This window comes from Lichenostomus cassidix, chromosome 1Aa (genome assembly GCF_008360975.1).
Source record: "Lichenostomus cassidix isolate B80296 chromosome 1Aa, HeHo_3.0, whole genome shotgun sequence".
Taxonomy (NCBI): domain Eukaryota; kingdom Metazoa; phylum Chordata; class Aves; order Passeriformes; family Meliphagidae; genus Lichenostomus; species Lichenostomus cassidix.
The window spans coordinates 33,775,366-33,802,407 of NC_139480.1; the positions used below are offsets into that span (position 1 = coordinate 33,775,366).

A 27,042-nucleotide genomic window follows, 5' to 3' on the forward strand; every position below is an offset into this window, starting at 1 on the left:
CTTTGGTCCTTTTTTGCCATGCAGTGTTTTGGTGCTGTATTAGCATTCTTTACTTTGAAAAGCTACCATTGATATAGTTCAAATGGAAATAGCATTTTAAAATGAGAGCAGATGATTCTGATTAAAATGTGACTGGTGCTAAGTTATCTAGCCTTGTCCCCAAAAACACTGTTGAACAACATACACAAGGTTTTCCCATTTTCCCCAAAACAATGGGAAGTATGTCTCCATTAAAGATATACTCTAACTTTGGTAATTCGGTGCTTGTTTGACAGATTTTGCATCAGATTTTGTACAACTTGCTAAGTTCTTGCAGGCTCTGGGGCAGAATGCCAGAGGACTTTTCCTGTTGATGGGTGAACAGCTGCTCTCTCAGGCTTGAGGTTGAAGGAGAGTGGTTACATGTATGAAAAGGAGGTTTGTCTTGCAGGAAGTCTACAACATTCAGGACAGAACTGCAATTCAGCAGGACTGTATCCTCTCTCTGTCTCATTTCATGAAATGAATGCCCAGCGATGGCCTAGGGCTAAAGCAACATTAAAATTTCGTTTAGGCTGTCCATAGTAGTTTATTAAACTTTTAAAAAAATATAAGTTATAGTCGATCCTGGTTAAATATTAAGGCAAAAGTCTCATTTTTATAATGTTTTTATTATGTGTTTCAGAAAAGTGTTTTATAACATTTTGGAGTTCAGCTAATGTCTAACCCATGTCTGTTTCATAGCTGGCTGTATATATTGATATAGTTGGGCTGCTGAGGAGGGGCCTGCTCTTGAGCAATACTGGACACTGGCAAACTGTTAAGGTATTTGCCAGTGACTAAGAAACATCTGGCTTGAAATTCACCAACCTACTGGGGAAAGGAAAAAGCCTCAGTGATTGCTGAGAGCTTTTTAACTTCCTGCTTTTTATGTTCCTGCTTTTAACAACAGACTTGCAGGTTAAGGGAATTCAGAGAGCAGGCCATAGTGTCCCTCATATCACCTTTCATATTAAGAATTTTCTCTCAAGGTGCCTGTTTTGCTCCCAGTTACATAGTTCATGTCCTACTTAGATTTTAAAAGAAACAGAGTTTGGATTAAAGACTTGGAGGTGTCTACTTGTGTTAGGGGTGTTTTTCCTGTTAAAATTTTATTTCAACCTTTCAAAACCCAGCTTCCCTGTTTAATGAGAAAAAATTTATATTTTTAATAAATGAAAGGCAACTGTATATATAGTGAAGATTACATTTTGTTTTGCAAAAGAATTTTCTAATTTTGAAGATGCAGCTCTTTGTTTTTCTACTGTTACAATTGGGCAGATGCAAAGAAGCACCAGCTTTTCTGCTTCACACAAATTCACTCTCTTCCTGCAGGTGCTCTCCCTCTGATCGCAGTCTCAGCCTTCCATTTGACAGCTCAGTTGTTGCCAAGATGATTGGGATGTCAGCTGCAGAGGGTTAAGAACACAAAGGAGAAAAATATCAGCAGGAGCAGATATAATCAGATATAATCTTGGGTAATGAGAAATCCTACTGTAAGACATAGAGACATCTTTCCAAATAGGCCTGAGCTAAGCAGCAGGGAGAGGTGTGGGTTTGTCTCCAGGCAGGTATTGCAATGAATGCAAGAGCTAAATTGTTTGCATTCTTACTGTGCTGTAGTAGTTGACAAATTTAGTATAAAGTAGTTTTTAATAACATAAAATTGAAAATAGAAATGCCATGTAAAAAAAGATAGCTGGATTCAGACAGTATAAAATTTTGCCAGACTTGTTCCACAGCAGTGATTAACCTTCCTTGAGAGAAGGGAGGTATTATTGTTCCTCACCTGCTCCAATGATGCTGGGCTTGGTGATGGAGGGTTTGTATACCCAAAAGCTGCTCTGCTTTTTTCAGATGTATCAGCCGGTCCAACGAAAACATATCACCTCTCTCTATGGGGCTTGTCTCGCTGAAGTTGCTGTTTCTGCTTTCATCCAACTGACTTGGATCATTCTCCTGTCTTCCTTGTGTGTGTAAAAAGATTTGAAAAGTCTAATGGACCTAAAGATTCTATTCTATGGTACTGTGACGATGGGGAGTAGAACATACTTCATTGCCTTGTGTAGCTGTAGTGTCCAGTCAGCAGTAGGGAATCCAGCCCAGCCCTAAGGGTCATAGTTACAATCTGCAGTACAGCAACGACTAAAGAAAGGGGAAATGTGATCCCTTTTCATTGTTTTAGTTCCAGCGCAGTTTCTAATGCTTTCTAATTTTAGTCTTTGTCATTTCCCTTTAATAGGTGCATAAGAAAGCTCCCTTTCCTATTTCAGTCTGGTCTTTCTGTATAATTATGATGTATTTTATGGAATTCTGGGATTGAGACAGAAATGGTATCACTGCTCACATAAATACATTGGCCTCACCCACTGTTGCTGGTTTTTACCTAGGGGCCTTTGTCTCCCTTCCAATCCGGAAAAAATTATTTGCTTAACATACAGGAGGAGTCAGGTTAACCTGAATTAAGAGGTAATTTGTCAGCTCAGGAGTTGCACATACCTTCCCAGCTGCACTCACTCAGTATCTAACAGGCACAATGTGCTGCCTTTATAATGGATAGGCAGGAACAGACATGGGCAGATTAAACATAATGTAATTAAATAAATTATGTATTTAGAAGCAAGTACTGGGAACAATCCAAAGGCTGCTTGATATTTTCAAAGATATTTTCTGATCAGTTTGTGGCTTCACTGGAACATGAATACAAGCTATTCATATGAAGGCACATGGTTATATTCAAGGAGCTCCAAGAAGTCCAGCACGGCTTTGTGGGTAAGACACACATGCAGGATACACATGCAGGCTAAGCAGTGTGTCAGAAAAGAGCAGGATTATTTTTAGAACCATAGATGGCTGTAGCTCATCCAGGAAGTGCAGGGTGGAGATGTCTGGTTGAAGCAGGGTATAAGAATCTAATTTTTAATGGCCTTGGAACAAAAACAGTGTTGCATTTTTTTACTTTCTTAAGCGGAGACTGCAAAGCAAACTTGTTTAAAGGAGCTGTGTTCTGAAGCACATGGAATGGTCATGGATACTGGGACCATAGAATAGAGATGGTTGTGATTAAAGAAAAAAAACTCCACAGTTAGGCAGCTCAATACCAGGGCCAAAATTGTCAGTGTGAACTTCTTCCTTTTCAATATAACTTAATAGAAAATGGCATTGGCTTAGCATTTTCAGAAAGGAAGGAGCATAATTGATAAGTTTGACTTTTTTTTGTCCCCAACTAAATCAGGTATGCCACTCAACCAAGAAACTGAATCCTTGTTCTGTTTCCTGCTCTGCCCCTAATATTTTTAATCCACTTTACTCTCTGGGGAAAACAAACTATTTGTGCACTTTATTTTCTAACTAGAGTGACTGAATGGGTTTTGTTTTACAGTACACCAAAATTGTGTATTAAAAACCTCAATTAAGATCTTAATGGGGTTTCTGTCTTTGAGCTGAATGAGAAAAGCCTCTCTAGCTCCTATTATACAGCATCAGCTCTTGTGATAAAGATGGTTCTCTCCACAGAGTCCAAAGCAATGTTAGGGTCTTCTGGGATCCAAAGTGGTTTACTTGCTAAATGCATTTCTTGTGGTGGCTAGTCAAAAATTGGTTTCCTATTCGTTAATCCAGTTGAGAGAAGAAACTGACATACGCCCTCCAGGAAATGATGATACATTTCTGAAAACACATGATCTTGCTTTTCTGAATGTTAAGGTGGTTCTGGTGAGGATTAACAATGTACCAATGTTCTTTAGCTAGTATCATTCATCAGAGACCCACTTCTTCAACTTTTCTTCAGGCACAGTTTGCATAAGACTGGCATACAAGTTTTAAAAAAAAAAATAAATATAGAGATGTAGTAGATTTGTATCCCAAACAAAGCCCACGCAAAACTTTTTCCACAAAGCATATTTCCATTTGGGAATAGCTTTCTCTATCAGGATGGGCTTGTAAACTTTAATTGTATTCCCTTAAACCTAAAGTCTCAACGAGTTCCAGCTGAAAGCAGTGTGAATGGACATGTGGGAGGCTGGCACTGAGCTGGCATTGCTGAGCACCTGCACCAGGTTGGTTTTTTAGAAATAGAACCAGCTGTACTTGGGTGTCATTCAAACCTCATCTTGGACGTTGAAGACAGAAATTTAAATTCAGAAACGCTGAGAAACTAGCAGATGTAGTTGAAGACATGCTCTTAGCATACATTATATGAGATGGCAGCGTCAGTGGAATGTCATGTTCCTGCTTAAAGGCACAAGTCCCGTTTCTTCCCATGGACCTGGCTCGGGCATTTGCTTCTGCCCCTTGATTTGCCTGAACCGGGAAGTTTACATGGCCCTCTGCTAGGCAGAATAGCCACGCCTGGCTACAGAGCAAGCTGATGCCCTCCTGTGCAGGCAGGCAAGTTTCCATGCTGGGACAAGGGACAAGAGTGACACCACATGGCTACAAACAGGATCGAGGGAAATGGGGTCAGGGCGGGAGGAGCCCCTTTCCATAGTCCAGATATAATGTCTCACACCCTTCAAACTCAGAAGGTTTTGAAGAAAAAAGCATCACACATAAACGAAATGGTGTGAAAACGCTCACTTTCATGTACAGCTACCAGCCTCTTAGACAGGACCCATCAAAGGTCTTCTCAAGCACTCAATATATTTAGGAGCCTATAAGTGGTCTTGAATTCTTTGGGAGACTGGCCCTGAATCTCAGTAGCTTGCTTCCTGCCTCTGCAGCCTCCTGTAGACTGGCAGCTCTCTATTCCCCTTGTTTTCTGTATAAAGGGAAGATCTGTGGAGTGTAAACTGTATGTTGGTTCTATTTTTCAGTGTGCTTTATTTAGCTGAACCAGTCTGTGCTGTATCAGCTGTTTCTGCTTCTGTGAAGAAGCTTTACTCATTTGATAGCCTATAGTAATTCACTGGGTGTCACACAAATCACTGGAATATTACTTTTAAAGGCTGGTTAATTTTTTAATCAGTTACTTGTCTCTAAGCAGGCCAGGATTTAAATGCCTTCAAGTTAAGTATTCACAGTGTTTTCATCGAGTGTAAAAGTAAGATAAGCAAGGCCCCCCCATCTTTGGGTTTCCTTTTAAAAGTGGATGTAAATCAGCATATGCAAAGATGTCTGAGGAAATTATTTTATGATGTGATGTCCTTATTATCTAGTGAGATGTAAATTTGGGGTGCTAGAAATTATTGAGATGAAGAAAAGCTTTATGTAAAGACTTTGCTGCAAAAGTGGTTTGGCAGGGCTGGATTGTAGTAGAACACAGAGACACTGCGCTCAAAAGAGGGGTTGCTTGCACTGGAAACTGGAACCAAAATCTAGTAAAAATGGAGAGCTGATTTACACATATAAAACATAAATAAAATCATACAGTTTTGTTAGTCTTAGTGCAGTTATCATTTTGGTCTTGCATAAAATAATTGTATGGCTGCATGAACCAAAAGGACTCAGTCCGCGTGCAGAGGTTGCCAATGGTGTGTAATAGTACTGCTCCCCAACTACTTCAGGCTTCTGCTTTTCCAGAGGCGATTGTCCTTTTCCTGTTTGTGTCAGCAGAGGAATGTGTGCCCATGCCGTGGTCTCCCTTGGATACAGTCCTTTGAGTATCAGTTTAACATGCCAGACTGAGAACTGAGATGCTGGTAGTGATCTTGTCACCGAGACTGCGGGGTGGGGGGAAACAGAAACTCTCCAACATCTTTTCAGTTGAGAATTTTTAGAGAATCAGGGCAGTACTTTATTTTGGCCAGGATGTGCAATAGAAATTATTTCATCCACATATGCCCGGGTTGTGCAGTGAAAATCATTCCCTCACACATGGTTCTTCACCAGACTTTTCACGTATTTATACAGACAAATCCCAAAGAAATTCACGTTCACTGGTCTTACATTAGACAATTCTTAGTATTCGACTTCCTATTGGTTATTGACGCGTTCGCTTTCGATGCTAATTTAGTCCTTATTCTTCGGTTCTCTTGTCGATCTTTTCCCTGACTAGAGGTCTCCGATAGCACCGGGGTGGGGGGCGGTGTAATGTTCGTTAATGTTCGCTTATCTCCTGTGTATCTTCTGGCTACTCCCAGTCTGCAGATATTAAGCTTACCAGACTTCACCCAATGAACCGTCTTTTAAAGAGAAACTTCAATTGCCCTCCCCCTGGGCAAAGGCGAACAAACCCTTGACCAAAGTTACATAAAAAATGTTCTATCATTTCCAACAATCCCTCCAACTTAAGTTGTGTTGCAAAGGCAATAACTTTTGCTCACAAAGTCCCAACAACAGCAGAAGGGATCCATGTGTTGATCTGGAGCAACATTTTAGAGCTGCTTGATACCTGCACAAGTGGAATGTAAAATACACAGCTGAGACATGCTTTCTCCAGATTTCAAGATGTGTATTTTCAAATCGGCTTTTACAGAAACGAACACGTTCAGTCTGGAGTACAGAGCAAATGAGTTATAAAACACAATGGCCTGCAAATTACCATCAGCAGGGTCTTCTTTGGTAATATCAACACAACTCATCTTGCAAACCTTTCACCTCCTTTGCAACACAGGAAAAGCTGGCTTGGGGTCGCTGAAGTAATTATCAGTGCTAACATGCATTCTTTGCTTCTCCCTAAGTAACCACCTGAGGGAAACTTCTGGGAATATGGTCACAGTTCTAACTGGTTTACCAGCCCAGGTGACTGATACCAGAGATAACATCCAAGGTGTGGTTAGATGATAAGGAAAAGACCACTAAATGGCTCCTTGCCTTCAGAAGGAGATATTTCCCCACTTCCATCTCCAATTCTCTGCTTCCAGCTGTGCGTTCATGTTGCTTTCTTGACGATGTCTTACGTATTCTTGATAAAGCAAGCTGACATAGTAGCAGCAAATACAAGTTAATATCCTGCTGTTGAATCAGCTAAGTCTGTGGCAAAGGAGCCAAAGCCAGTTCAAAGAAATACTTGGCTGGGAATGCACAGCTCCTGGCAAGGCCATTGTTTCAACAGGGCATTAGATGGGCTCAGGACATTCTTTCAGTGAGGTGTTTGATGGGCTCAGCTGCATCACCAAACAGTAACAGGAGGCTGAGGCAATCCATCACCACACATCTTTAAAAGAAGATCTCACCATCAGCATGCAGCCGTAAGTGAGGAGACAAGGAGAATGGAACACCTCTATCGCAGTGGTGTGCTCTGAAATCAGAAAAGCTTGTGTAAGCAGCCTCCTCAGTAATGCTGCTGCTTAAGCTGTCTGAAGCAGATCCCACCTTTTCCCTGCCCACCTGTCTGCTGCCATTCCAATGATGTCCTGGGCCAGCTGCTATGCAGCTGCTCAGGACTACCTCAGGGAACTGATCTACAGAAAAAAGATGCATTATTTCGGAGGTGTGCCAGATCACTTTATCTATTTTATACCAGAGATGCACAAATAACAAAAGGGGCAGCAAGAGGATGGAAGAAATAGATGTGAACAGATCTCTCTGAAGTAACATGCCACCAACCGCTTTACAATGGGGTGCATGCTGAGTCTTCATTATCTTGCCATTAAACACAACCAATTTAGTGTGGCTGTGCAGCTGACTAAGCCCCACAACTGGTACATTTCTTTGAGCAGAGCAGGTATTGTGGCTGACTAAGGATCAGGGAGAGGGTAAGACAGGTCCAAGTCAACAACTCTCTGTAGTTCTACCTATACCCTATCCAGTAAGAAAGAGGAAATTATATATTGTGGCATCCCCTGCATTGAATGAGTTAAAGATCAGGATTAGCAATTATCTGCCAAAAAGGATGGTCTGTATCCTACCAGACTCTCTCCAGTAGATATGGGTGAAAACAAGTGTTTTTGAGAATCTTTTTGAAACTGTATTTTGGCATGAAAACCAGATCTGTGCTCTCAAATGTCTCACTGCAGTGCATTTCAGGGTATGTTTGTGTGAGGCTTGTTTTGCTTACATGAGGAAACTGCAGCCTGTCCTCTGACAGCGAAGGCGTGATGCAGCAGTATCTTACAGTCCCACAGCACTGGGTTTGGGACTTTTACCTTGTGACTAGCACTACATGGTATATTCCTGTCAAGATATTCTACTCTCTGGCCTTGGTTCATACCTGAACAACATGTTAAGATAAATAAGGGAGGTCAGCAGTCAAAGGCCAGTGCCTGCATATCTAAGTACACAAACAAACAAATTGCCAAATTATTTTAAAACTACAAAGGTGATTTAAACTAAGATGCTAGGATGGATATTTCAAAACCAGCTGAATTAAGGAATACCAAAAAGTCCATGCACTTCCTTCTTCTGGAGGCAAGATATAACTGAGATATTAAAGCTTCAATGGAACCAAACAAAGCACAGAATAGTATGTTGCATGGCTTCATCATCTGCAGTCAGAGCTTAGTTTGTGTCCTGCTTTTCCAGTGGCATCAATGGGTTTGTGCAACTTCTATGCATTAAATCCGAGAGCCTTTTTTGTGTGCTGTAGATGGAAAAAACCCTTTTCTGCACCAGATGGCGCAACCACCAGCGAACGTCCCCTGACAAACCTCCTGCCGAGGCCAGCGGCGGGGTGGGTCTCAGTCTCCAGACACGGAAACTGCAGCGGTGTATGTCAGACCAGCTAATGGAATCAGGGCAGGTGACAGAAAAACAAGTTTAGTGGCACATACAGCCTTCAGCAATTCTTATACCATTTGGCTTAATACTTCCTCTTACTCTTTTCAAATACTGCCTTCCTGATAAAGACTGTGGATGTTATCCTGATCTCTGCTGCCCACTAGTACTTAGAAAGAGGTTTCATTTTTAAGGCAGCTGGGGTAGGGGATTTCCCTCAATTTCCCTGTTTCATATTTAGTTTAAAAAAAAATTTTCTGGTAACAAAACCAAGTCATGGACTTGGACAAGAGCTACCTGTTACTTACTCAAGTATTTCAAGTGCAGCTGGCCCCATCACAGTCCTCCTGTGATAATGATATCACAGGATAATGCATGCTACATACTGGAAACCACTACCAGCTGGCTTTCAGGTGGACGTTATGAAGAATTAAAACTCTACAATAAAAGAAGAAAAGCAGAGTGTGAAATATATGGATATTAAAATGCTTTAAAAACAGACCAAACCCTCTTGCTTTATGCTTCTTTATTGATCCAATTCTACAATTCTACAAACATTTTCACATATAACTACCAAAAATCAGAACACCTAAAAGTATTTTCAGAGTAGTTTGTGAGCTCTTAGTATGAAACTACTTTTTATATGTCTAGAGAATATATGTCTATATATAAAAAATATACTGTGGAAATATTAACAAAATCTGGAAAGAAGAAGCTACATGGAGGAGAGAAGGAAACAAGGACTATGCAAATACTGTGAAGAAAACACTGTTGGAGGCAAAGTGGAGAAATTCAGAGGTGCATGTATAAAAGAAGCTCAAGACTGTGCTGGTTGTCCCAACCAGTGTCTGGCACCTGAATTGCAGGATGCCAATATTCCGCTTTCTTAGTGTTTCTTACTGCAGATGTGAGAATGTAAAACGTGTGAGAGCTTTGTCTTTGATCCAAGGGGAAAACATGACATTTTATCTTGATTTCTGTGACTGTCATATGTTGCCTTGGGACCCAGCTTGGAACAAGCAGGTAAACCATCACTGCTGTTGCAGTAGAACTGCCTGCTGCATCTCTGTGGGTCAAAAAACTCCTCCCAGGAGCACCCAGTTCTACTCCACTTCTCTCCTGTGCATTGTGCTGAGGTTACTATTCCATTGCTCCACAGAGACAGCCATTTCTGTTTCAGTGCCATGAATGTGCTCCTTACTTCCGTGCTGTTGCTTCATGTTTGTGTTTAAACAAGTACTAATTCACAGGCAGGCAACTGGGCACTGTAAAAAACTTCTCTCACTTGGCAGTAAGTTATTGCATACCAGCTACTGGGTGCTCTGGTGACTTATGATCAGGATCCACCTGAATCAAGAGAGGGAATATGGGCAAAAGAAAAAAGACAGACTAGGTAAGCAATGTGGTTTTTCAGAAGGATGACTTTAGCAAGATAAATCAGTTTATTTCAGGAGGTATAATGGATCTATGCCCCGTTTATGGGGGCATTATTTAATGTCAAGGAAACTTCTCAGCAAATCTCCTTCCAAAGTGGGCTTTGGAAGGTTTACAACTTAGCCCTGTTTTTGATGGCGAGGAATTCTTGGAGGGAAACTACTCAAACTTGAGGGTTTCAAGTCAAGGCTACATCAGACACTAATGCCTCTCTTAAATGCTCCAAACTACTTGTCTAGCTACTTGCACTGTTGTTCAACTGCATGTGTTGCAAGCTGTATGCCAAACGTTGTACTGACAAAGCTGTGCTCTCAAACATAGAGAGCCGGCGGAAAGGCGATCTTGTAATTCATCAGGAAATCAATTGTATTAGGAAAAGGAGAAGACTGCAGCTTTTTTCAGGGATGGATGGTTCATTCTGCGTCAAGTAAAATCACACACCAATCAGTAGGACTGCATTGACCAAACATTAAATTGTGAAGAGAACCACAAGAAGGTCTGCAGAGGAGGATGTCATAGATGCTGTGATCCAAAGTAAAGCACATATTCTTTGTATAACAGGCAGCTAGCAAACAAGTATGGAAGCATACAGAGGAGATGTAGGCAACTGGGTCAGCAAGTCTGGGACAATTCAGGGAGATAAATAATCAGGTACATAAAATGGGTCTGAGTCAAGAAGCTACTATAAAATGCCCTTCTGGATTTTGTTGTTAGAAACAAACAGTTCAAGTAACAGCCAGACACTTAAATTTTTTTTTTCTTTTTTTCCTCTAACGTAGACTGCAACCTGACTTGAACAATACTTTAGGCCTGACCTCATCATCAGCTGTAGTTCTGTGCATGCATAGCATCCCAAACAGACTGGATTTGGCTTGCATGCTCTGTTTGCTCTCAGCTTCTCCTAGATCTAGGTTGTCCCTGAATACATTTCAGTTTCAGACTGAAAGACACCTCAGTCTTTCACATAAGTCCTATTAGCCTGTGCACATCCCACACACCCTTCTGGGCCACTCCCTTGAACAGAAATGTGTTTTGTGCTGGACTGAACAGCACATTTGAATTACAAAGGAGCACTGAATTAAAATAACAATTCTAAACTGAACTGGCATCATCCTAGTTTGATTAAATAAGGCAGATGAACATGATTATATACTGAGCTTTTCTGATCTAATTACATACAATCAGCAATTTCTAGGAAAGGAGAGATCACTGGATTGTTTAATTTTCACAGTTTAGTAAATGAAGATATGGTCACAACCTAGCCACATACTTCACCCCTGCTTAACAAGAAAAGCACGTTTTTTCACTCAGTGATGTGCCTCAAAAAACTATTTGAAAGTAAGAAGAGTCTTCTGAGATTTTTCCCTTTCAGTTCTTTAGAATTGTTCCATGAGCTTCTTTCAAAAGTGAGGACTAAACAGAAAACTAGAGGGGAAAAAAACCACCCAAGCCTTTCATTCTGTGTTAGATTATGAGCAGAAGTTCAAAATAATTGGTTTATATTTTTGCCAGTTGGCATCCTTTCAGACAGCATACACTATTGTTTAATTTAATTGTGCTTGTGGCTGATTGCACTGCTACTAAATAGGAAACACATTTGGGCAGACAGATTACCAATATCTCCCAGATGGATGAAGGAATAAGTACACGAACTAAACAAAAGCAGAAGAGCTGCTGTTTTCTGATGTGGGGTTATTCCACCTCCAGGTGGTTTTGAAGCAGCTGTAGTTAAGGTGCTTGAGGGAAGCAAGAGCTCATGAACAGCTGCTAGAAAAATACTTTCTTTGAGACCATCTTTTCCAGTATATCTGAAGTAATTTTGCATTTATCAAAATAAACATCTGAAGTTATGTAAATGCAGGAAACTACCGATCTCATATCCAAAATACCCACATGGCACATGGTGTGAATCTTGGAGATGTCCTGTGCAGGGCCAGGAGTTGGACTTTGATGATCTTTTTGGGTCCCTCCCAAATCAGAATATTCTGTGATGCTGTGATAAAACACCACAGCCCAGGGTGTGCACCCAGGTGAAGCTTCAGAATGCCTGCCGTGCCACCCAGCCTGACTTTGCCTCTGCAGGACATTCTTGACTTCAATTGAAACAGATTGCTGTTTGCTTTGAAATCCCAGCACTAACAGGAGGTGAGTAGGCTTTGCAAAATTCTGGCTGTTTCATGGCTGTCCCTCATTAGACTTTGAGCTTTATGCTCTAGAGGGATAACAAGGTCATCCTGAAAATCCATCATCACACAGATCTCTAGATTTAAACCGTTGGTGGAATTTTTACAAGGTGCCATGGTTTCTGAGAAGCTGTGTTTGGCCAACAGACAAGTCCAGGCAGTTATCCACTGCTTGTTTGGACAAGTTAGTTGTTATGGAAAATTAGCACTACGCTCCCTCTGCTCTAGCCTATCTTTAAAAACTGTCTGCAGCACTCATGTTCTCTGACAAAGGTTTTCATTATTCAAAAGTAATTTTAAAATGTCACCATGGGCAAAGAAAAAACATGAGAATTAGAAAAGGAAGACTAAAATCTGACCAGTTCGAGGTGAAGTGTAGGAACTAATAAGTGCTTATGAAAGTAACGTATTTCCACATGCCCTATATTTAAAATATTGAAAATTATAGAATGGAAGATGACAAGAACATAGGACGACAGCACCCAATTCTCTTTGGACTTAAAACTTTTCTCCTAGTTCCATCTCTTACATATCAGTGAAAGGACACCTCAGAAGGCACAAACGACATGTGCAAATCGAACTGGTATCCAAAGGCGTTGTTAGGGATAGGCCGGGCAGGCAAGCAGCACCCGCACTGCTGTGTGGCTCCTCGGTACGGGCTGGCAGGAGGAGCTCAGCCTCCACTGCGGTTCCGCACAGCTCCCGCAGCGCTGCCCGCCAGGCCCGGCTAGCCCATCGCTCGGTACGGGCTGGCAGGAGGAGCTCAGCCTCCATTGCGGTTCCGCACAGCTCCCGCAGCGCTGCCCGCCAGGCCCGGCTAGCCCATCGCTCGGCGCGGCGCGGCGCGCCAGGGGGCGCTGCGGGCACCAACATGGCGGCGGGCGGCGCGGGCGGCGCGGCGGGGCGGCGGTAGAGGCTCCGGGCAGAGCCCCGGTAGCCCCGGTGGTCCCGGCGCCCCGCCCGCCGCGGGCCGGGCAGCGGAGCGGGCGTGGCTGGCGGTGCGTGGGGATCGATCGCGGCTCGCTCGGGGGCAGGAGGGCGCCAGGGGCCTCGCTTGTCGCTCGTGCGGCCTCGGTGCTGGGGGAGGGGCTCCTGCTGGGGGAGCGGAGCGGAGCGGGGCCGGGCCGGGGCGGGGGGCGCGGGGACGCCGCGGTTCCTCCACGCCGCGGTTCCTCCACGCCGCCGTCTTTCCACGCCGCCGGACCCCCCCGCGTTCGGCGGCCGCCGTGAGTCAGCGCCGGGCCGCCGCACCCCGTTCCCCCCCGCGGTGAGTCGGCGGCGGCGCCGCGGGTCATGCTCGGGCATGTCGGGCCGGGCCGGGCCGGCGCGGGAGCTAAGCCCTGACTTGCCTCCCTCTGGCACAGCTATATAAGGCCCGGCCCGGCCCGACTCGGCCCAGACACCGCCGCCGCAGTCCGCCGTGTGGGCTGCAGCGGGCCCGAGGTGAGTGGGCCGGCTGGGGTGGCGGCTGCCGCCCGCCCGGGTCGTGTCGCTGTGTGCCGCTTTGTGCCGCTGTGTGCCGCGTTCTGAGGCTGTTCTTCCTTCACTGCAGGCAAATGTGCAATACCAAGATGTCCTCCCTCACGGATGCCGCCTCTGTCACCGCGTCGGAGCAAGAGGCGCTGGTCAGTAACTGCTCTGCTGGGCGCGCGATTGCTTTGCATGCTTTTTGCGGAGTTTTAAGCTACTAATTCGGAAGAATCACTGTGCTTAGCGAGCGATGGCTGGAGAAAACCCAGAAGTCCAGCCAGTGAAGGTGTTCTCTTCTTGGTCCTGTAGTAAGCAAATCTGCTTAATAGTTGAGAGTGATGGTTTAGGTGTAGGCTGTTTACTGGAGAACTCTGATGGTTTTTGGTTTCTTTTAATAAAAAGAATCCCATGATCCGATTTGATCGTGGTATTTCGTGGTAGAAGTTGTTAACAGAGCATAACTGAAGAGTTGTGGAAAATCTCCATTGTACAAACCATACTGTTTGTGGAATACTTCGAAGGTTTTCAACTTTCTTGTCTATTGGAATTCATAAGCAGGTTGTAAAAAGAGTCTTATTTGTGTTTATGGCTTTGCATATCCATGCTTTCTGTGATACAGTGACAATTCTGCTAATTTCCTTATGTTTTCCTGAAATGTGAGTTATAAACGTCATGCATACAGTGATGGTTGAACTGGATTACCTTGTGTAGAAGGGTAAAGCTTAATAGTGTAGACTGACAGCAGAACTTTAAAAAAGTGAAATAATGATCAAAATTGTGTTTTTTCGTTTGTTTCTTCCTTTTTCAAAGTCATCATACTGTGATATTACTGTGTGCTGTCAGATTTGCAAGGCTGAAGAACTTCATACTTGGAGGAGTCAGGAAGAAGAGGGCTGGGGAGTAGAAGTGGGCTTATTTGTGGATTCATAGTTCTGAAACTCCGCCTTCCTACACTTAACTGTCAGTAGTACTTTAATAAGTTACTGTTTGCTTCCTTTATGAAACTGGAATATATACCACATGTCCTAAATAATTCAGCTCTTAGGAGGGGGTGAAGAGACAGCCAATGTTGCCCACAAGCTTGGTTATTTTTTTCATTATGTGTACTTCTTGTAACTAACTTCTTTTTAACTCACTAAAACTTCGTTGGTTTTAGCAGATCTGTGGAATGGAATGCGGGGAAGTTCCCCTCCTCCACCCTTCCCTTAAACGTTTACTCCCTGTCTCATGTTTTATTCACACTTCGCTGTTTTCTTTTTGTGGGGTCTTTGTTGTTTTGGGTTTTTTTTTTTTGTTTTTGTGTTTTGTTTTGGGTTTTTTTTAGTTTTGGTTGCTTTTTTACTTTCTGTGTTTATTTTTTACATTTTATTTTATGTAATATGGCAGGATAGCTAAATATTAGTCTGGTTTTAGAATGGTTATGCCATTGTTAAAGAGGTGACACTAGACTTTTCTGCACTGGGGGTCATCAGTGGCTCCACAGGCTTTGCTGTTGTGGCAGCCCCTGCAGCTTGTTCTCATCTGCTACACTGGTGCTGGCACAGCTGTGTGGAACGGTGCAGTTTATATGGATGGGGGAAGTGATTTTACTAGTTTAACTTTTCCTTCCTCTGCCTTGGCAATTGTCACGGACTGGCTGCAGATAAAACTGCTAGCACAGTGAGTGTGTGGGAGGCCATTGCAGAGGTAGGAGTGAGTGAAGTATGATGGAAAGGACAGGGTGTGCTTGTCCCAGCTAAGAAAATTCTTCAGGGGTAAAGCAGGCCAGCTGGCAAATGTGATCCCAGAAACTGTCACAAAAAGGGACTAACAAAAGATGGACCAGTGTTTGCTTTATGACTTGCACTTTGGATGTGACAGTCACAGAGGTCTGTTTCCATCCTTCCTCCCCTTTGGGAGTCATGGTAATGGTTAAACGAGTGAAGCTGAATTCTCTAAGACTCAGCCCTGGACTTGGAACTAATAAACAAATCCCGTAGCTCCAATTAAGGAATGTGTATTTACCAATGTGTTGAGGTTTAACCCCAGCCAGCAACCAAGTTAGCACAGAGCTGCTTGTTCCTTGACCCCCACCCCCTGCTGCAGTGGGATGGGGGAATCAGAAAAAAAGGTAAAACCTGTGGTCTTAATTGAAATAAGATATAATAATAATAATAGTAAAGAAAAGAGAGAGTAGTTAAATTCAAATTGTACAGGTGTTGCGCAGTGCGATTGCTCACCACCTGCTGAGGCATGCCCAACCCATCCCCAAGCATCAATCAGCACCTCCTGGCCCACTCCCCTGTTTACAGCACTGGGTCTGACATCCTATGGTATGGAATATCCCTTTGGCCAGCTTGGGTCATCTGTGCTGGCCAGGTGCCCTCATGGCTTCTTGTGCACCTCCTCACTGGCAGAGCATGGGACACTGAAAAGTCATGGATTTAGTGTAGCTGATAGCAACAACAAAAACATCAGTGTGCTGTAATAATTATTCTGCTAAATCAAAAACACAGCACTGTACCAGCTACTAGAAAATCAACTATCCCAGCTGAAACTAGGGACAATGAAAGATGGGTTTGAGCTGAGATGTGCAGTTGTGTGAGAAGTTTAGTATGATTTGATTTGTGTTACTTGCTTTTAAGTGCTAACTTTGCCAAGTGAATAACTTGAATGTGGGTAAGTTTTAACGCACTGTGTCTACATGTCAGATTAATACAGGAGGAAGGCAAGCTGTAAGAATAATGGTTTTTTGGTGAATAATTAGTGCATACTGTTTTTCTCCTTCCACACACAGGTTAAACCAAAGCCACTGTTGTTGAAGTTGTTAAAGTTAGCTGGTGCTGAAAAGGACACTTTTACTATGAAGGAGGTGAGAACTTTTGATCACTAAAGGTAGACAGCAGTGAGTACAGATAGACTGTTTTGGTTTGGGTGAATGGGGGGGCAGTGTTGTTCATAGCTTCTCTAGAAATTATTGAGACCAGATACTGTGTTTATTCTCCTGCTTGTAACTGGTTATTTAGCAAATTTCTCAAAAATCTGAACAAAGGTTTTGGTGGTCAGTAGAATAGTGTTCTTGTGGAATGATAGATGCAAATCTGTCAGCTCAAAGGGAGTTTTAAGCATTCAGAGTTTGAAGAGCAAATTTCAAAGTATTTAATGTGCTTTGTCTTTCACACTTAAACTTGAAACAACAACCTGGATATTTAATGTCTATTTCATTTATTTCACAGGTAATATTCTATATTGGACAATATATTATGTCTAAACAATTATATGATGAAAAACAGCAGCATATTGTACACTGTGCAAATGATCTCCTGGGGGATTTATTTGGAGTAACAAGCTTTTCAGTAAAAGAACACAGGTAAAATGGGATTCTTTTCTGAGAGTCTGGTTGGGAAATAATGAAGAACATAATGAATATGTCATTTTTTAACTCTTCGCATCTTCAAAGATGGTAAGCTCTCTTTTATGATTACGTGTAGCTAACTCGTGTAATCTCTTTTTTTATCCCTATTTAAGGAGACTGTATTCAATGATTTCCAGAAATCTGATAGCAATCAATCAACAAGGTAAGCTAGTTACCTTGAGGATGATTTGTTTTGAGAAACAGCAGTAGGGAAAATAAAATTTATGTTAAGCATCTTGCAGGTAGTGATCAGATAACAGTGATCTCTCCATTATTAACTATTTGGCTTTACTCACTACCGTCCAGAGCAGTGGATAATATAGTGAATTCAAAGTAAACACTGTTTCTTCAGGCAGAGAAAAAGATTATGAACAGCATTTGAGTAATTTTGTTGGACTAGAAAAAACACAGAGTTGAACAAAAAGAGTACTGAATTGAAAACTTAGTAATTTGCTTGTATTTGTTATGGATAAAGGCCTCAACATAAAAAGTTTTTATATGAAAAATTAGTTTCTTGAACTTATGCCAGCAGTGAAGTCAGGGCAAATGCTCTTAATTTTTTTTTCTGTTAAAGTTCTATTTTAATTTTCATAACTGAATGTGAAGTACCTTTAGAACTGGTCATTCTTAGCTACACTCAGTCCTGTTTTAAAAGGTCTGTATACTTAAAAGTAGCTTTGTGGTGACTGTGTATATAGCTACTCTTTGAAAGGAGAATTGTTACATACAGTCCTGCAGTATAGAAATGCTCAATATAGCTGTAATTTTCGCCTAATACAGGGTGTGAAGCAGAAGTTAAACAATAGAAGCCATTTTGTAAATTGGCTTCTAAATCTGTATAAAGATACACTTTGTTTCTGCTTTTTCCTAAAGGCAAGTGTTCAGCTGCTGAAGATGGGAAACATGCTCTCTTCATTATCCCCATTGTTAACTTGCAAACTTAAATTTATCTTTCAGTTCTTTTTTCATGGAAGAGTCTTTGTTAATTTTGGATCTGTCTGTTAGTAAGCAGATATCATTAACAACAGCTAATTTTTCTTCTATTTTGCATCTTTTTAACTCAGAGTTCCCATCAGATGATCGGCAGTATAAAGCACTTTGGAGAGGAGGAAGGAATTACATTTCTTGCTTTTATTCTTTCCTATCTGCAGAATCACAGCTTATGCACAGCCTTTATTTGAAGTAATTTATAATAAAATTCTGAGCTACCTTTGCAGTTGACATTTCTTCTTCTTTCTCCCCACATTCCCACTTCAGTAATATTACAGGAAAGGTACTGCACACACCTGAAAAACAAAGGAACTGTGTGGTTTTTTTCCATTGTTGCAAAATGTCTGGATTTTAAGTTATAGTTAGAATCTACTTTTTGAGCCTGAAATTTACCTTTTCCACTATGTTGTATTATGGGTTTTATTTTGGTTTGGTTTCAGACTCTACCCTTGGTGACACACCTGAGGATGATGCCACATCTCAGCCTGAAGAAGAAAATGTTCATAAGGTGATATTTTTATTTTATTTTAATAAACTTTGAGTTGTAAATTGTATTTAGTTTTGCATAATAGTGTCAATGGTTTAGGTGTTATAAGTTCATTGTAGCCTTTCACCTCATATTTATTCTCAGGCTGACTCTGTATTTCTGTTAATCAGGAGTCTACGCAAGAGTTAGAAGAGAAGCAGACTTCATCAAATGTGACTTCTCGGCCTACTACATCTTCTAGGAGGAGGACACACAGTGAATCTGGTATCTGCAGATTTATGATGCAGAGCTTTCAGTGGCATGGCCACTTAGAGGAAAAGCTACATTCAAGCCTTGCTGACTTGAAAGATGTTGACAAATACTATTCATGTTTCTCTGCTTATCTAAAACAAAATATTCAGTCTGAAAGAAAAACACAATTCCTTGCATTGCTCCAGTATCACATTACAGTTTGGATCTCTAGAATTGTTAGTAGATGATGGAACTTGCTCTGCAGCTCTGTTAAACTTGTTCGCATCAGCAGGACTTTATGAATTGTGTTATCTTCATGAGAATACTTTTGTTTGTAATAGACTGATAGCATCAAATGCATTTCAGTTCCCTCTGTAGACAGCCACAAAATTTGACGTTTTGGTTGTTCACTAAAGCCAGTTTTCTTTGGACTTCAGTTGATATTGGGAGGATGTTGTTGATGTTCAGTTGATGTTCAGTTCAGTTGGGAGGCATCAAAGGTGTGGTAGTAACACAGGATGATTTTGGATATATTTAGATACCTCACCATTCATTAAGCACTTGTTAAAACATCAGGTGATTAAGCATCATATTTGCCTCCCCTTTGTCTTTACTGTGGTTATTCAATAATCCCTGGCAAATACAGTTTCAAAATACGAAGTGTTTGTTCTAATAAGTAGCAATAGCAAGCTGGTCAGCATAAACCTGAATAAGTTTCTCAATGGAAGTGTTCTCTACAGTTCTACTTACATACTGTTCTGTGGAATTTCTTACGTTAGTTTGTTCCATCACTTACATGTGTTACCTCATGACTTGGTGGTTATAATTACCTGGGCAGTGATAATCTGTCACTGCGTAGAACTTCCTTTTCTTCACTTGCTCGGGAACATTTTTCAGTTCCTCAGCTTTCAAGTAGTATGTTTTTGTGTCCCTCGTAGGCCACTGTTATGTTAAGTCACTCCAAAACTGGTGCTGCGTTGCTGAGTGGTTTGCACTAAATTAAAAGAACATTTTAATGTTGTAACTAAAACTGATAAAAGGATGGAAAGTCTTGGTTAAACATCACAACCTGTAATATTTAGGCATAACCCAGAGCATATAAGGTCCTGTGTTGTGCTTACTTATTGTAGGTTTGATTATTAACTCTTGTCTTTTCATCCATTTATTAGTTTGTTACAACCTTAAAAGTTCTTTTAATTTAGTGTTTTTATATACACTTTTTTTCTAATTTATAGGAAATCTTCCCTTTAAACCACTATTCTTGTTAAATTGGGATGGTAGCGGCTCCTTTGGAGCCACTTAAATAGTGTATAGAGACCTTGTGGTGATACAGTATCAGTACGGCATGGAGCCATGACAACTAAATGAGGACAACGATGGACAGGAGCAGCCCTTGGGCCTGGGGGCACCAAGTTTGGTGGGGCTCTCAGGGCGGAAAAAAGAAAAGAGGGGCTGAGCCATGAAGCACCAAGGGAAAGTAAGAGAAGTCTCAAAGTATGTACAAAGTGTTTTGTTCTCTCTCTCTTTTTTTTTTTTTTTTTTACAATGAACAATTCAAGACTTGAAGACTTGTGGATAGTCACTGTGTTTTGCAAGGCAAGGGAGAAGCTGGGCAATAGAGGGTGGCTGCAAAAGGCACCTGTGGGGGGGCAGCAGGCTCAGCTGAGGTCTGTTGAACCAAAAGTTGTCAGCATCTTGGGAGGTTTTCACTCCGCTGCACTGACATTGTGACTTTACAACACATTTTTTAGTAAAATTGATTTTTACCAAATGCTCTAAAAGTCAGTGGAACTGAATTCTGACTTACCCACCCCTAACATCCTGTATCCTTACTATTCATGCTGCTGTAGGTGATTGTCCCAAAATACGATGTATTTGCAAAGCATTGTCTCTTTGCCTTCAAACCAAGCATGCTTAGTAGGCAGAGCTTAAAGCAATGCTTTCAGAGTTCAACTTTTGCATCGTATGTCTTGAAGATTTTCTTACTGGGGTGTGATAAAAGTTCTAATGGTTTGTTACAAAAATCTTGTTGAGTAAATACGGTTACATAGAGTGCAGATACTCACTGATAAGTTTGTCGAGGTGTCTGAAACTTGAACCTGAACTTACCTGGCTTAGCACAAGGTCTTCTGTATGCATGTGACCTGGGAGCTAATTGCTCTGTCTCCCTGCAAATTCTGGGATGGACTCAGAAGCCCTCTGAAAGTGCCATTCTGTCTATTGACTGTAGAGAGAGAGTGAGGATGAGATTCTGATTGTATTTCTTAAAATAAGGAAGAGTTTAGTATGTCATGTGTGGAGTAAAAATTCTTTCAAATTTGCAATTATTTCATTTCCTGCATGTGGAGACTGCCATTCATAAGCTGTACTGATGAGACAAATGGGGAAAGCTAGGCCCTGAAACACTCGTTTCAGAAATGTTTCACACTATATGGATATATGTGTTACTGTGTCTTTTAAAATAAGTTTTTAATGGGGAAAAATGTCTTTTTTCCCCATTAAAATAATATTATTTTATTCGATTTCTTTATAGTAAAATATATTTTAAGCTTCTGTTAAGAATATTCAAAACTGGACATTGCATAGATGTTGTTTGAGTAATAAAAAATTCTTGACTGTGCCCAGAAGAAAATTCTTCAGATGATCTGCACAGTGACAGAAGAAAGCGACACAAGTCAGACAGCATTTCATTGACGTTTGATGAAAGTCTCTCATGGTGTGTAGTCAGTGGTCTGTGCCGTGAAAGAAGCAATAGCAGCGATTCAACAGATTCTCTTTCCATTCCTGTAAGTCAAAACAGAAACCTAAAATGTTTTTGTGGTACAAATTTTATAGATGCCCCAAGTGCAAACATGCATCTGAAAACATCATGTTCTTAATTAAAAGCAGCAGTGCCCTCAGGGGTGTCTGAGGAAAGAATAGAGGTTGAAGGAAAAGTTGGTGTGGGGGTGGAGTGGGGCCTTTAATAGAACTGCTGACAAAGCTGAAGTGAATTTTTTTAAAAAATATTAATGCTGAATATTCTTTAAAAACCAAGATCCTCACTGCTTGCACAGTGGAAAAAATGTCAGATGCATTTTGTGTTTTAAAATTGTTTCTTAGAATGTTAAGAGACAAAGAGTTGTAGACATTCCATTATTTAGAACTAGTTGGTAGTTCTGGTACAGTTTTGTTGACTGTCCCCAGCAGGTTTGTTGATGGTAGATTGTATTCAGTTGCCATGCCGCTACTTGGAGTTTTGTATTGTTTTTAGCAAACACCAAGGCAAATTATTTGTGGTTAGATTAAGTCATGAAGAGCTAAACTAACAGTATTCCTAGTCACTTACTGTATTCTGAATTGACAGAACTAATGCTGTATCTTCAGTCTCCCTGTTTTGTAATGGTTTAGCCACAGTCTCAGATTAAACAAAGTTGGTGGTAATAGAGAATTTAATGACATGCAGCCAAAAGATACTGTCTTCTTGCATCTGTTCTTTCACTTTTTAAGAGGGGCTTTCTGAAATAGTAACTGTGGTCTTTCAGCTGGCTGTAGGCTGAGTGCAGTTTCTTATTACAGCGCCAGCAAAAGGCTTTCAGATCTATCTTTATTTTTACCTACCTGTAATTTGTTTATTGCATAAAAAGTCCCCTATCTAATAGCAACTGGTCCTTTTTCTTCCATAGCTAATTATACTGAGTAGTACAGTTGTATCCTAAGAGTTGTTTTAACAGTAATGTTATGTGTATGGACTGAATGTGTGCTTTCTTTTTTTGTTTGTTCAGGATCTTGATGCCAGTTCATTAAGTGAAAACTCTGATTGGTTTGACCACAGTTCTGTATCAGACCAGTTCAGTGTTGAGTTTGAAGTTGAGTCTATTTATTCAGAAGATTATAGCCATAATGAAGAAGGGCAGGAGCTCACAGATGAAGATGATGAGGTACTATCTGCTTTCCTTGTTTGACCCGGGGGGAAGGGGGTGAGAAGGAAAAGGAATCTCAACATGAAGTATTCCTGTAAGTTTCCAAGGAGAACTCTTCAGGTGTATTTTTGAACTGCATGTGCTTTGTCACAATCTGCACCCAGCTGTTCAAATTACATGTTGGTGCAGTTGGGTCACCAGTATACACCCACTAGGCAGTGACTGAAATGGTGGTGAGGCTTTCTGCAGGCTCTGAAATGGGCTGGATAGGAAAGTCTGTGTGCTTAACTTTCCTGTAGTGAACCACAGAGCTGCACCCTGAGATAAGACAGTAATTTGGAGGAAGAAAGGATTGAGGTGTTGCCCCTGCTTTAGACAGTGGTTTTGAGAATTGCAGAATGACTGGTGTTGAAGGGCCTCTGGAGGTCATCTTAGCCACCCAGCCTGGCTCAGGCAGAGCTGATTGCCTAGGTCTGTGTCCAGATGTATTTTGAATATTTCCAAGGATGGAGGCTTCATAGATGCTCAGGGCACCTGTGCTAGTGCTTCTTCACCCCCACAGTAGAAAGTGTCTCCTGACATTCAGAAGGAACCTTCTGTGTTTTCATTAAATGTGCTAGTTGCCTCTTGTCCTGCTACTGGACACCACTGAGAAGAGCATGGCTCTGGCTTCTTGATGCCATCCTTTCAGGTATTTATTCACATTGATCAGGCAGCCCCTGCCCTGAGCCTTCCCCAGGCTGAATGGTCCCAGCCCTGTGAGGGCTCCTCTAATCTGTTAAGAATCATAGTAGCCCATCCCTGGAGTCTCTCCAGTAGCTCCCTGTCTGAAGATCTGAGCAGGTTAATTTGGGTTTTTAATTAAATGCCAAAAGCCAGTTTTATATATATATATATATTCTTGTTTCATTTAAACCAGGTTTATCAGCTGACTATTTACCAGGATGATGATAGTGATGCTGATTCATTTGATGAAGATCCAGAGATTTCTCTAGCTGTGAGTAAAAACTTGTTGGGTGAAGCATCATAAGTTGGGTGAACTGAGACAGAGTAGTTCAAGAAGTATAGATGAATTCAATTGCTACCAGTGATTTTTTTAAGAGTTAAAGTGACACTTTCTTCTATGCATGAAGGTACCAGTACAATATTTTAACCTTTGAACATATGATTATTAAGGAATCTTGATTTATTTCTCATTAATAATTAGTAAGCTCCCATATCAATTAAAAAAAAAACAGCTCTGTGGTAGCTTACCATTTTGTTGACATAATGGAAGGAAATTACTTGGAGCCTAAATCTGAATATCTGCACAAAATTTAAAAAAAAAAGTCTTGGTCATGTACATTTAAAAACCTCTTCCTTTAAATCAGAATACCTAGTTTTATTGTCCATGTTGAATGAAGATAACATAGATATGAGAAGGCAAGCCTTTTTCCAGAACAGTACTGTAAAATTAAAAGAGGCTTTTACTCCATTCTGTGAGATCATTCTTGAAGAGTGGGAAGAAATTTACAGTCTTGAGGCAAAATACGGAGATGTATGTGAAAAACACTGCATTGTAGTTCTAGTGTGTGCTATCTCCTTATTTATATTTGCTTTTCACAACTGGAGCTTGAATTAAAGCTGTTTTCTGGAACTGTCTGAAGTGTTCCAGTCCCTTGATGGTCTGTAGGACTGATGAACTTTACTCTCTGTGAAAGACAGGACTGGCCACCTTCTGAAAACATAGCAGTGCTTATGCATGGGAAAAGAGGCCTGTACATTATTTTTGGGATTTAAATTTGGTCTTTTAAGCTTTTGATGTTACTGATGTTATTCAGGGCTTAGTTAATAAGTTTTGGGTTGGTTTTTTTTTTTCTTATTATGCAGCACTTCCCCCTCCCCTTTTTTTTTTTCCCCTCCTTTTTTCCTGTTTTTCCCCATTTGTTGTTTTCTCTCATGCGGCTGTGTTGGAGCGCCCTCCCGCGGCTGTTCTGTGCCTCAGCAGCTCAGCAAACCGCAGAGGAATAGTCTGGAGTAGCTGCCATTGCAGAAGTCTGTAGTCGAGAAGAAGGGAAATAGTGACCTTTTTAACAAGTTTTTCTTGAGGTCCTCTGACGATTTTTGTGGTTTTGCTTCTGCGGTTTTGCATAAGAAATAATAATTTGTTCTGGTCACAAACCTACTGCAAAAAGAAGGAAAACCAGAGTAGTTTTAAATTAAGAACTGTTTTAATCTAGAACTGTAAAATGGGGCCAAAGCTATCGAATGAAATTTTAAAATTGTAAACAAGTTGATAGCTCAACATGACAATTATTTTGGCAGTAATAAATTGTTTACAGTCTCTGAATACTGCAGTTATAAGTGTTCCAAGTAGCTTAAGCTGTTCCAACCTTTGATTCACTAAAGGATTATTGGAAGTGTCCTGAATGCAGTGAAATGAATCCTCCGCTTCCACGACATTGCCACCGATGCTGGGCCCTACGTGAGGATTGGCTTCCAGATGAAAAAAGTGAGAAATTGGAAAAGAGCAAATTAGAAGGCTCCTTCCCTGCAGAGTCTGCAGAAGGTTTTGATGTTCCAGACTGCAAGAAAACAAAAATGATTGAAGATAAAGAGCCAGCTGTGGATGAGAACGAGGATAAAGCAGTACAGATTTCGGAGTCCCAGGAAAGTGAAGGTTATTCCCAGCCATCGACATCAAGCAGCATGTTTTGTAGCAGTCAGGAGGACTTTAAGGAGCCTGAGAAGAGAGAAACGCAAGACAAAGAGGAAAGCATGGAATCCAGCCTGCCTGTTACCAGCATAGAGCCCTGTGTCATATGCCAGAGCAGACCTAAAAATGGCTGCATAGTACATGGCAAAACAGGACACCTCATGTCGTGTTTTACGTGTGCAAAAAAGCTGAAGAAGAGGAACAAACCCTGCCCAGTGTGCAGGCAGCCTATACAAATGATTGTGCTAACTTACTTTAGTTAGACACATGTTGACTGGAAAGCTGCAAAAGAAACTTCATAAACTGGTTAAGAGAGTAAGAAATTATTTTTGTATGCATATTGGAAAATTAATATTTTGTGTCTCTTTACATTCTGTATGAAAAATAATTGCTGAGATAAATGCACTGGAGTTATTAAGAGGTTTGCCTAGTACTCGTAAGTCAACTTGGAGATCTTAAATCCCTCTCAGTTGAAATAACCAAGCCCTGTAAACCACCTGCCTCTCCAAGTGTTTAATGTTCCATGCAAGTTAGTGACATTTGTTTTATTGAATTAAATACACACATTAAAATCCCCAGTTCAAGGATTGTTGGAGGGGAGATGTTCAAGTGTTTCATTCTGCAAGTTCCTCTTTTTAAGAAAATAGAAGATTATCCAGGTTCCAGTTTTTGTTGCGTGGTGAAGACATAAGGCTCAATCAGACCCCTCTGAATAAGTCAATAAAATGAATAAATAGAATCTTGATTTAAATTCCTCCAAGTATCAAATTATGTGGGAGATCTTAAGAGCAAGTGGGGAAAGATGTGGTAGAAAATAATTAATACTATGGAAACAGAAAAGGGGATCATGTGTCTTTTATTTTTATAGTGTGCATTGTAAACTTCAGGGCTGTGTGTCCCAAGAAGTCATTGATAAAAGCTCAGTCATACAGTTCTCTCTCAAATGTCCTGAGAAACTACATTTGTGGGTTTGGAGGTCTGTACTATCCTGATCATGATGATCATTAATTTAGCAGCATGTGAAAAGTCTCAGGCAGACAAGATCAATGAAGGATATTTTATGTACACTCATGTCAGGCAGTGTTAGGGGACAGTTGTTTTCTTTTTCTGCACTTGTTTTTGACTTCAGGAGAATACCTGCAGCTGCATTGCTACATTCTTAGAATAAAAATAGTAAGAAAAAAAGTCCACCTTAATCTGCAGAAACAAGTAAGCTCTGTGCAGTTCTAGTTCACATTCTTTAAGTTCAGTAGTCTTTCCAACTCACTGTTATTATCTGTATCACAAGAATTCTGGAAGTCTTTTGCAAGGTGTTTAGCCAACTCAGAATTGGTCTCCTTGGACCTGTCCTTTACTGCTTTTAGGTCTTGTCTCCTTGCTGTACTTTGTCAAAAACTCTGTGCCCAGGGAGTCTGCTGAGTGCCTCAGTTCTGGGGCCCTGACAAGGTAGTGCAAGTACAGAAACTAGGATATGGAAAAGATCACTCAGCTGCTTTTCACATAGGGAGTTTCAGTACCAGTCAGTGATATTTTATTGCTTGGGAAAACTATGTTACAGGAGGAGTTGTATATTTTTAGCACCTTTTGTTTTTACAGGTAGTTGCTGATCATCTGCCCAATAGGGAATGGCAAATAAACAGTCA

General features: G+C 41.1%; 2 protein-coding genes across 3 annotated transcripts; one reads left to right on the forward strand and one right to left on the reverse strand.

Annotated features, from left to right (window-relative positions):
• Nucleotides 1–258: 258 nt before the first annotated feature.
• On the reverse strand, nt 259–13,535 carry LOC146443437 (uncharacterized). The gene is made up of 3 exons (XM_085044695.1): nt 12,778–13,535; nt 8,922–9,051; nt 259–1,427 (listed from the first exon to the last, which is right to left on the reverse strand). Exons 1-2 carry the CDS (start codon nt 13,533–13,535, stop codon nt 9,009–9,011), a joined length of 801 nt encoding a protein of 266 aa, XP_084900821.1. The 3' UTR covers nt 259–1,427; nt 8,922–9,008.
• On the forward strand, nt 13,170–26,150 carry MDM2 (MDM2 proto-oncogene). Of its 2 annotated transcripts, none has more exons than XM_085044650.1 (11): nt 13,170–13,228; nt 13,783–13,855; nt 16,477–16,551; nt 16,916–17,049; nt 17,208–17,257; nt 18,525–18,592; nt 18,742–18,835; nt 21,428–21,588; nt 22,567–22,722; nt 23,624–23,701; nt 25,093–26,150. In XM_085044650.1, exons 2-11 carry the CDS (start codon nt 13,787–13,789, stop codon nt 25,660–25,662), a joined length of 1,455 nt encoding a protein of 484 aa, XP_084900776.1. In that variant the 5' UTR covers nt 13,170–13,228; nt 13,783–13,786; the 3' UTR covers nt 25,663–26,150. The 2 variants fall into 2 exon arrangements, with proteins under 2 accessions (XP_084900776.1, XP_084900784.1); XM_085044658.1 differs by having other exon boundaries at nt 21,431–21,588.
• The last annotated feature ends 892 nt before the right edge of the window (nt 26,151–27,042 follow it).

Bases quoted from the DNA above. Each gene is read 5' to 3' on its own strand.
- LOC146443437 (XM_085044695.1), bottom strand. From the start codon at position 13,535: ATGCCCGAGCATGACCCGCGGCGCCGCCGCCGACTCACCGCGGGGGGG. The intron at 9,052-12,777 runs GTGTCCTTTCAC...CTTTTATTGTAG, and splicing joins TGTCGTTTGTGCCTTCTGAG to AGTTTTAATTCTTCATAACG.
- MDM2 (XM_085044650.1), top strand. From the start codon at position 13,787: ATGTGCAATACCAAGATGTCCTCCCTCACGGATGCCGCCTCTGTCACC. The intron at 16,552-16,915 runs GTGAGAACTTTT...TTTATTTCACAG, and splicing joins ACACTTTTACTATGAAGGAG to GTAATATTCTATATTGGACA. The intron at 18,836-21,427 runs GTATCTGCAGAT...GACTGTGCCCAG, and splicing joins GAGGACACACAGTGAATCTG to AAGAAAATTCTTCAGATGAT.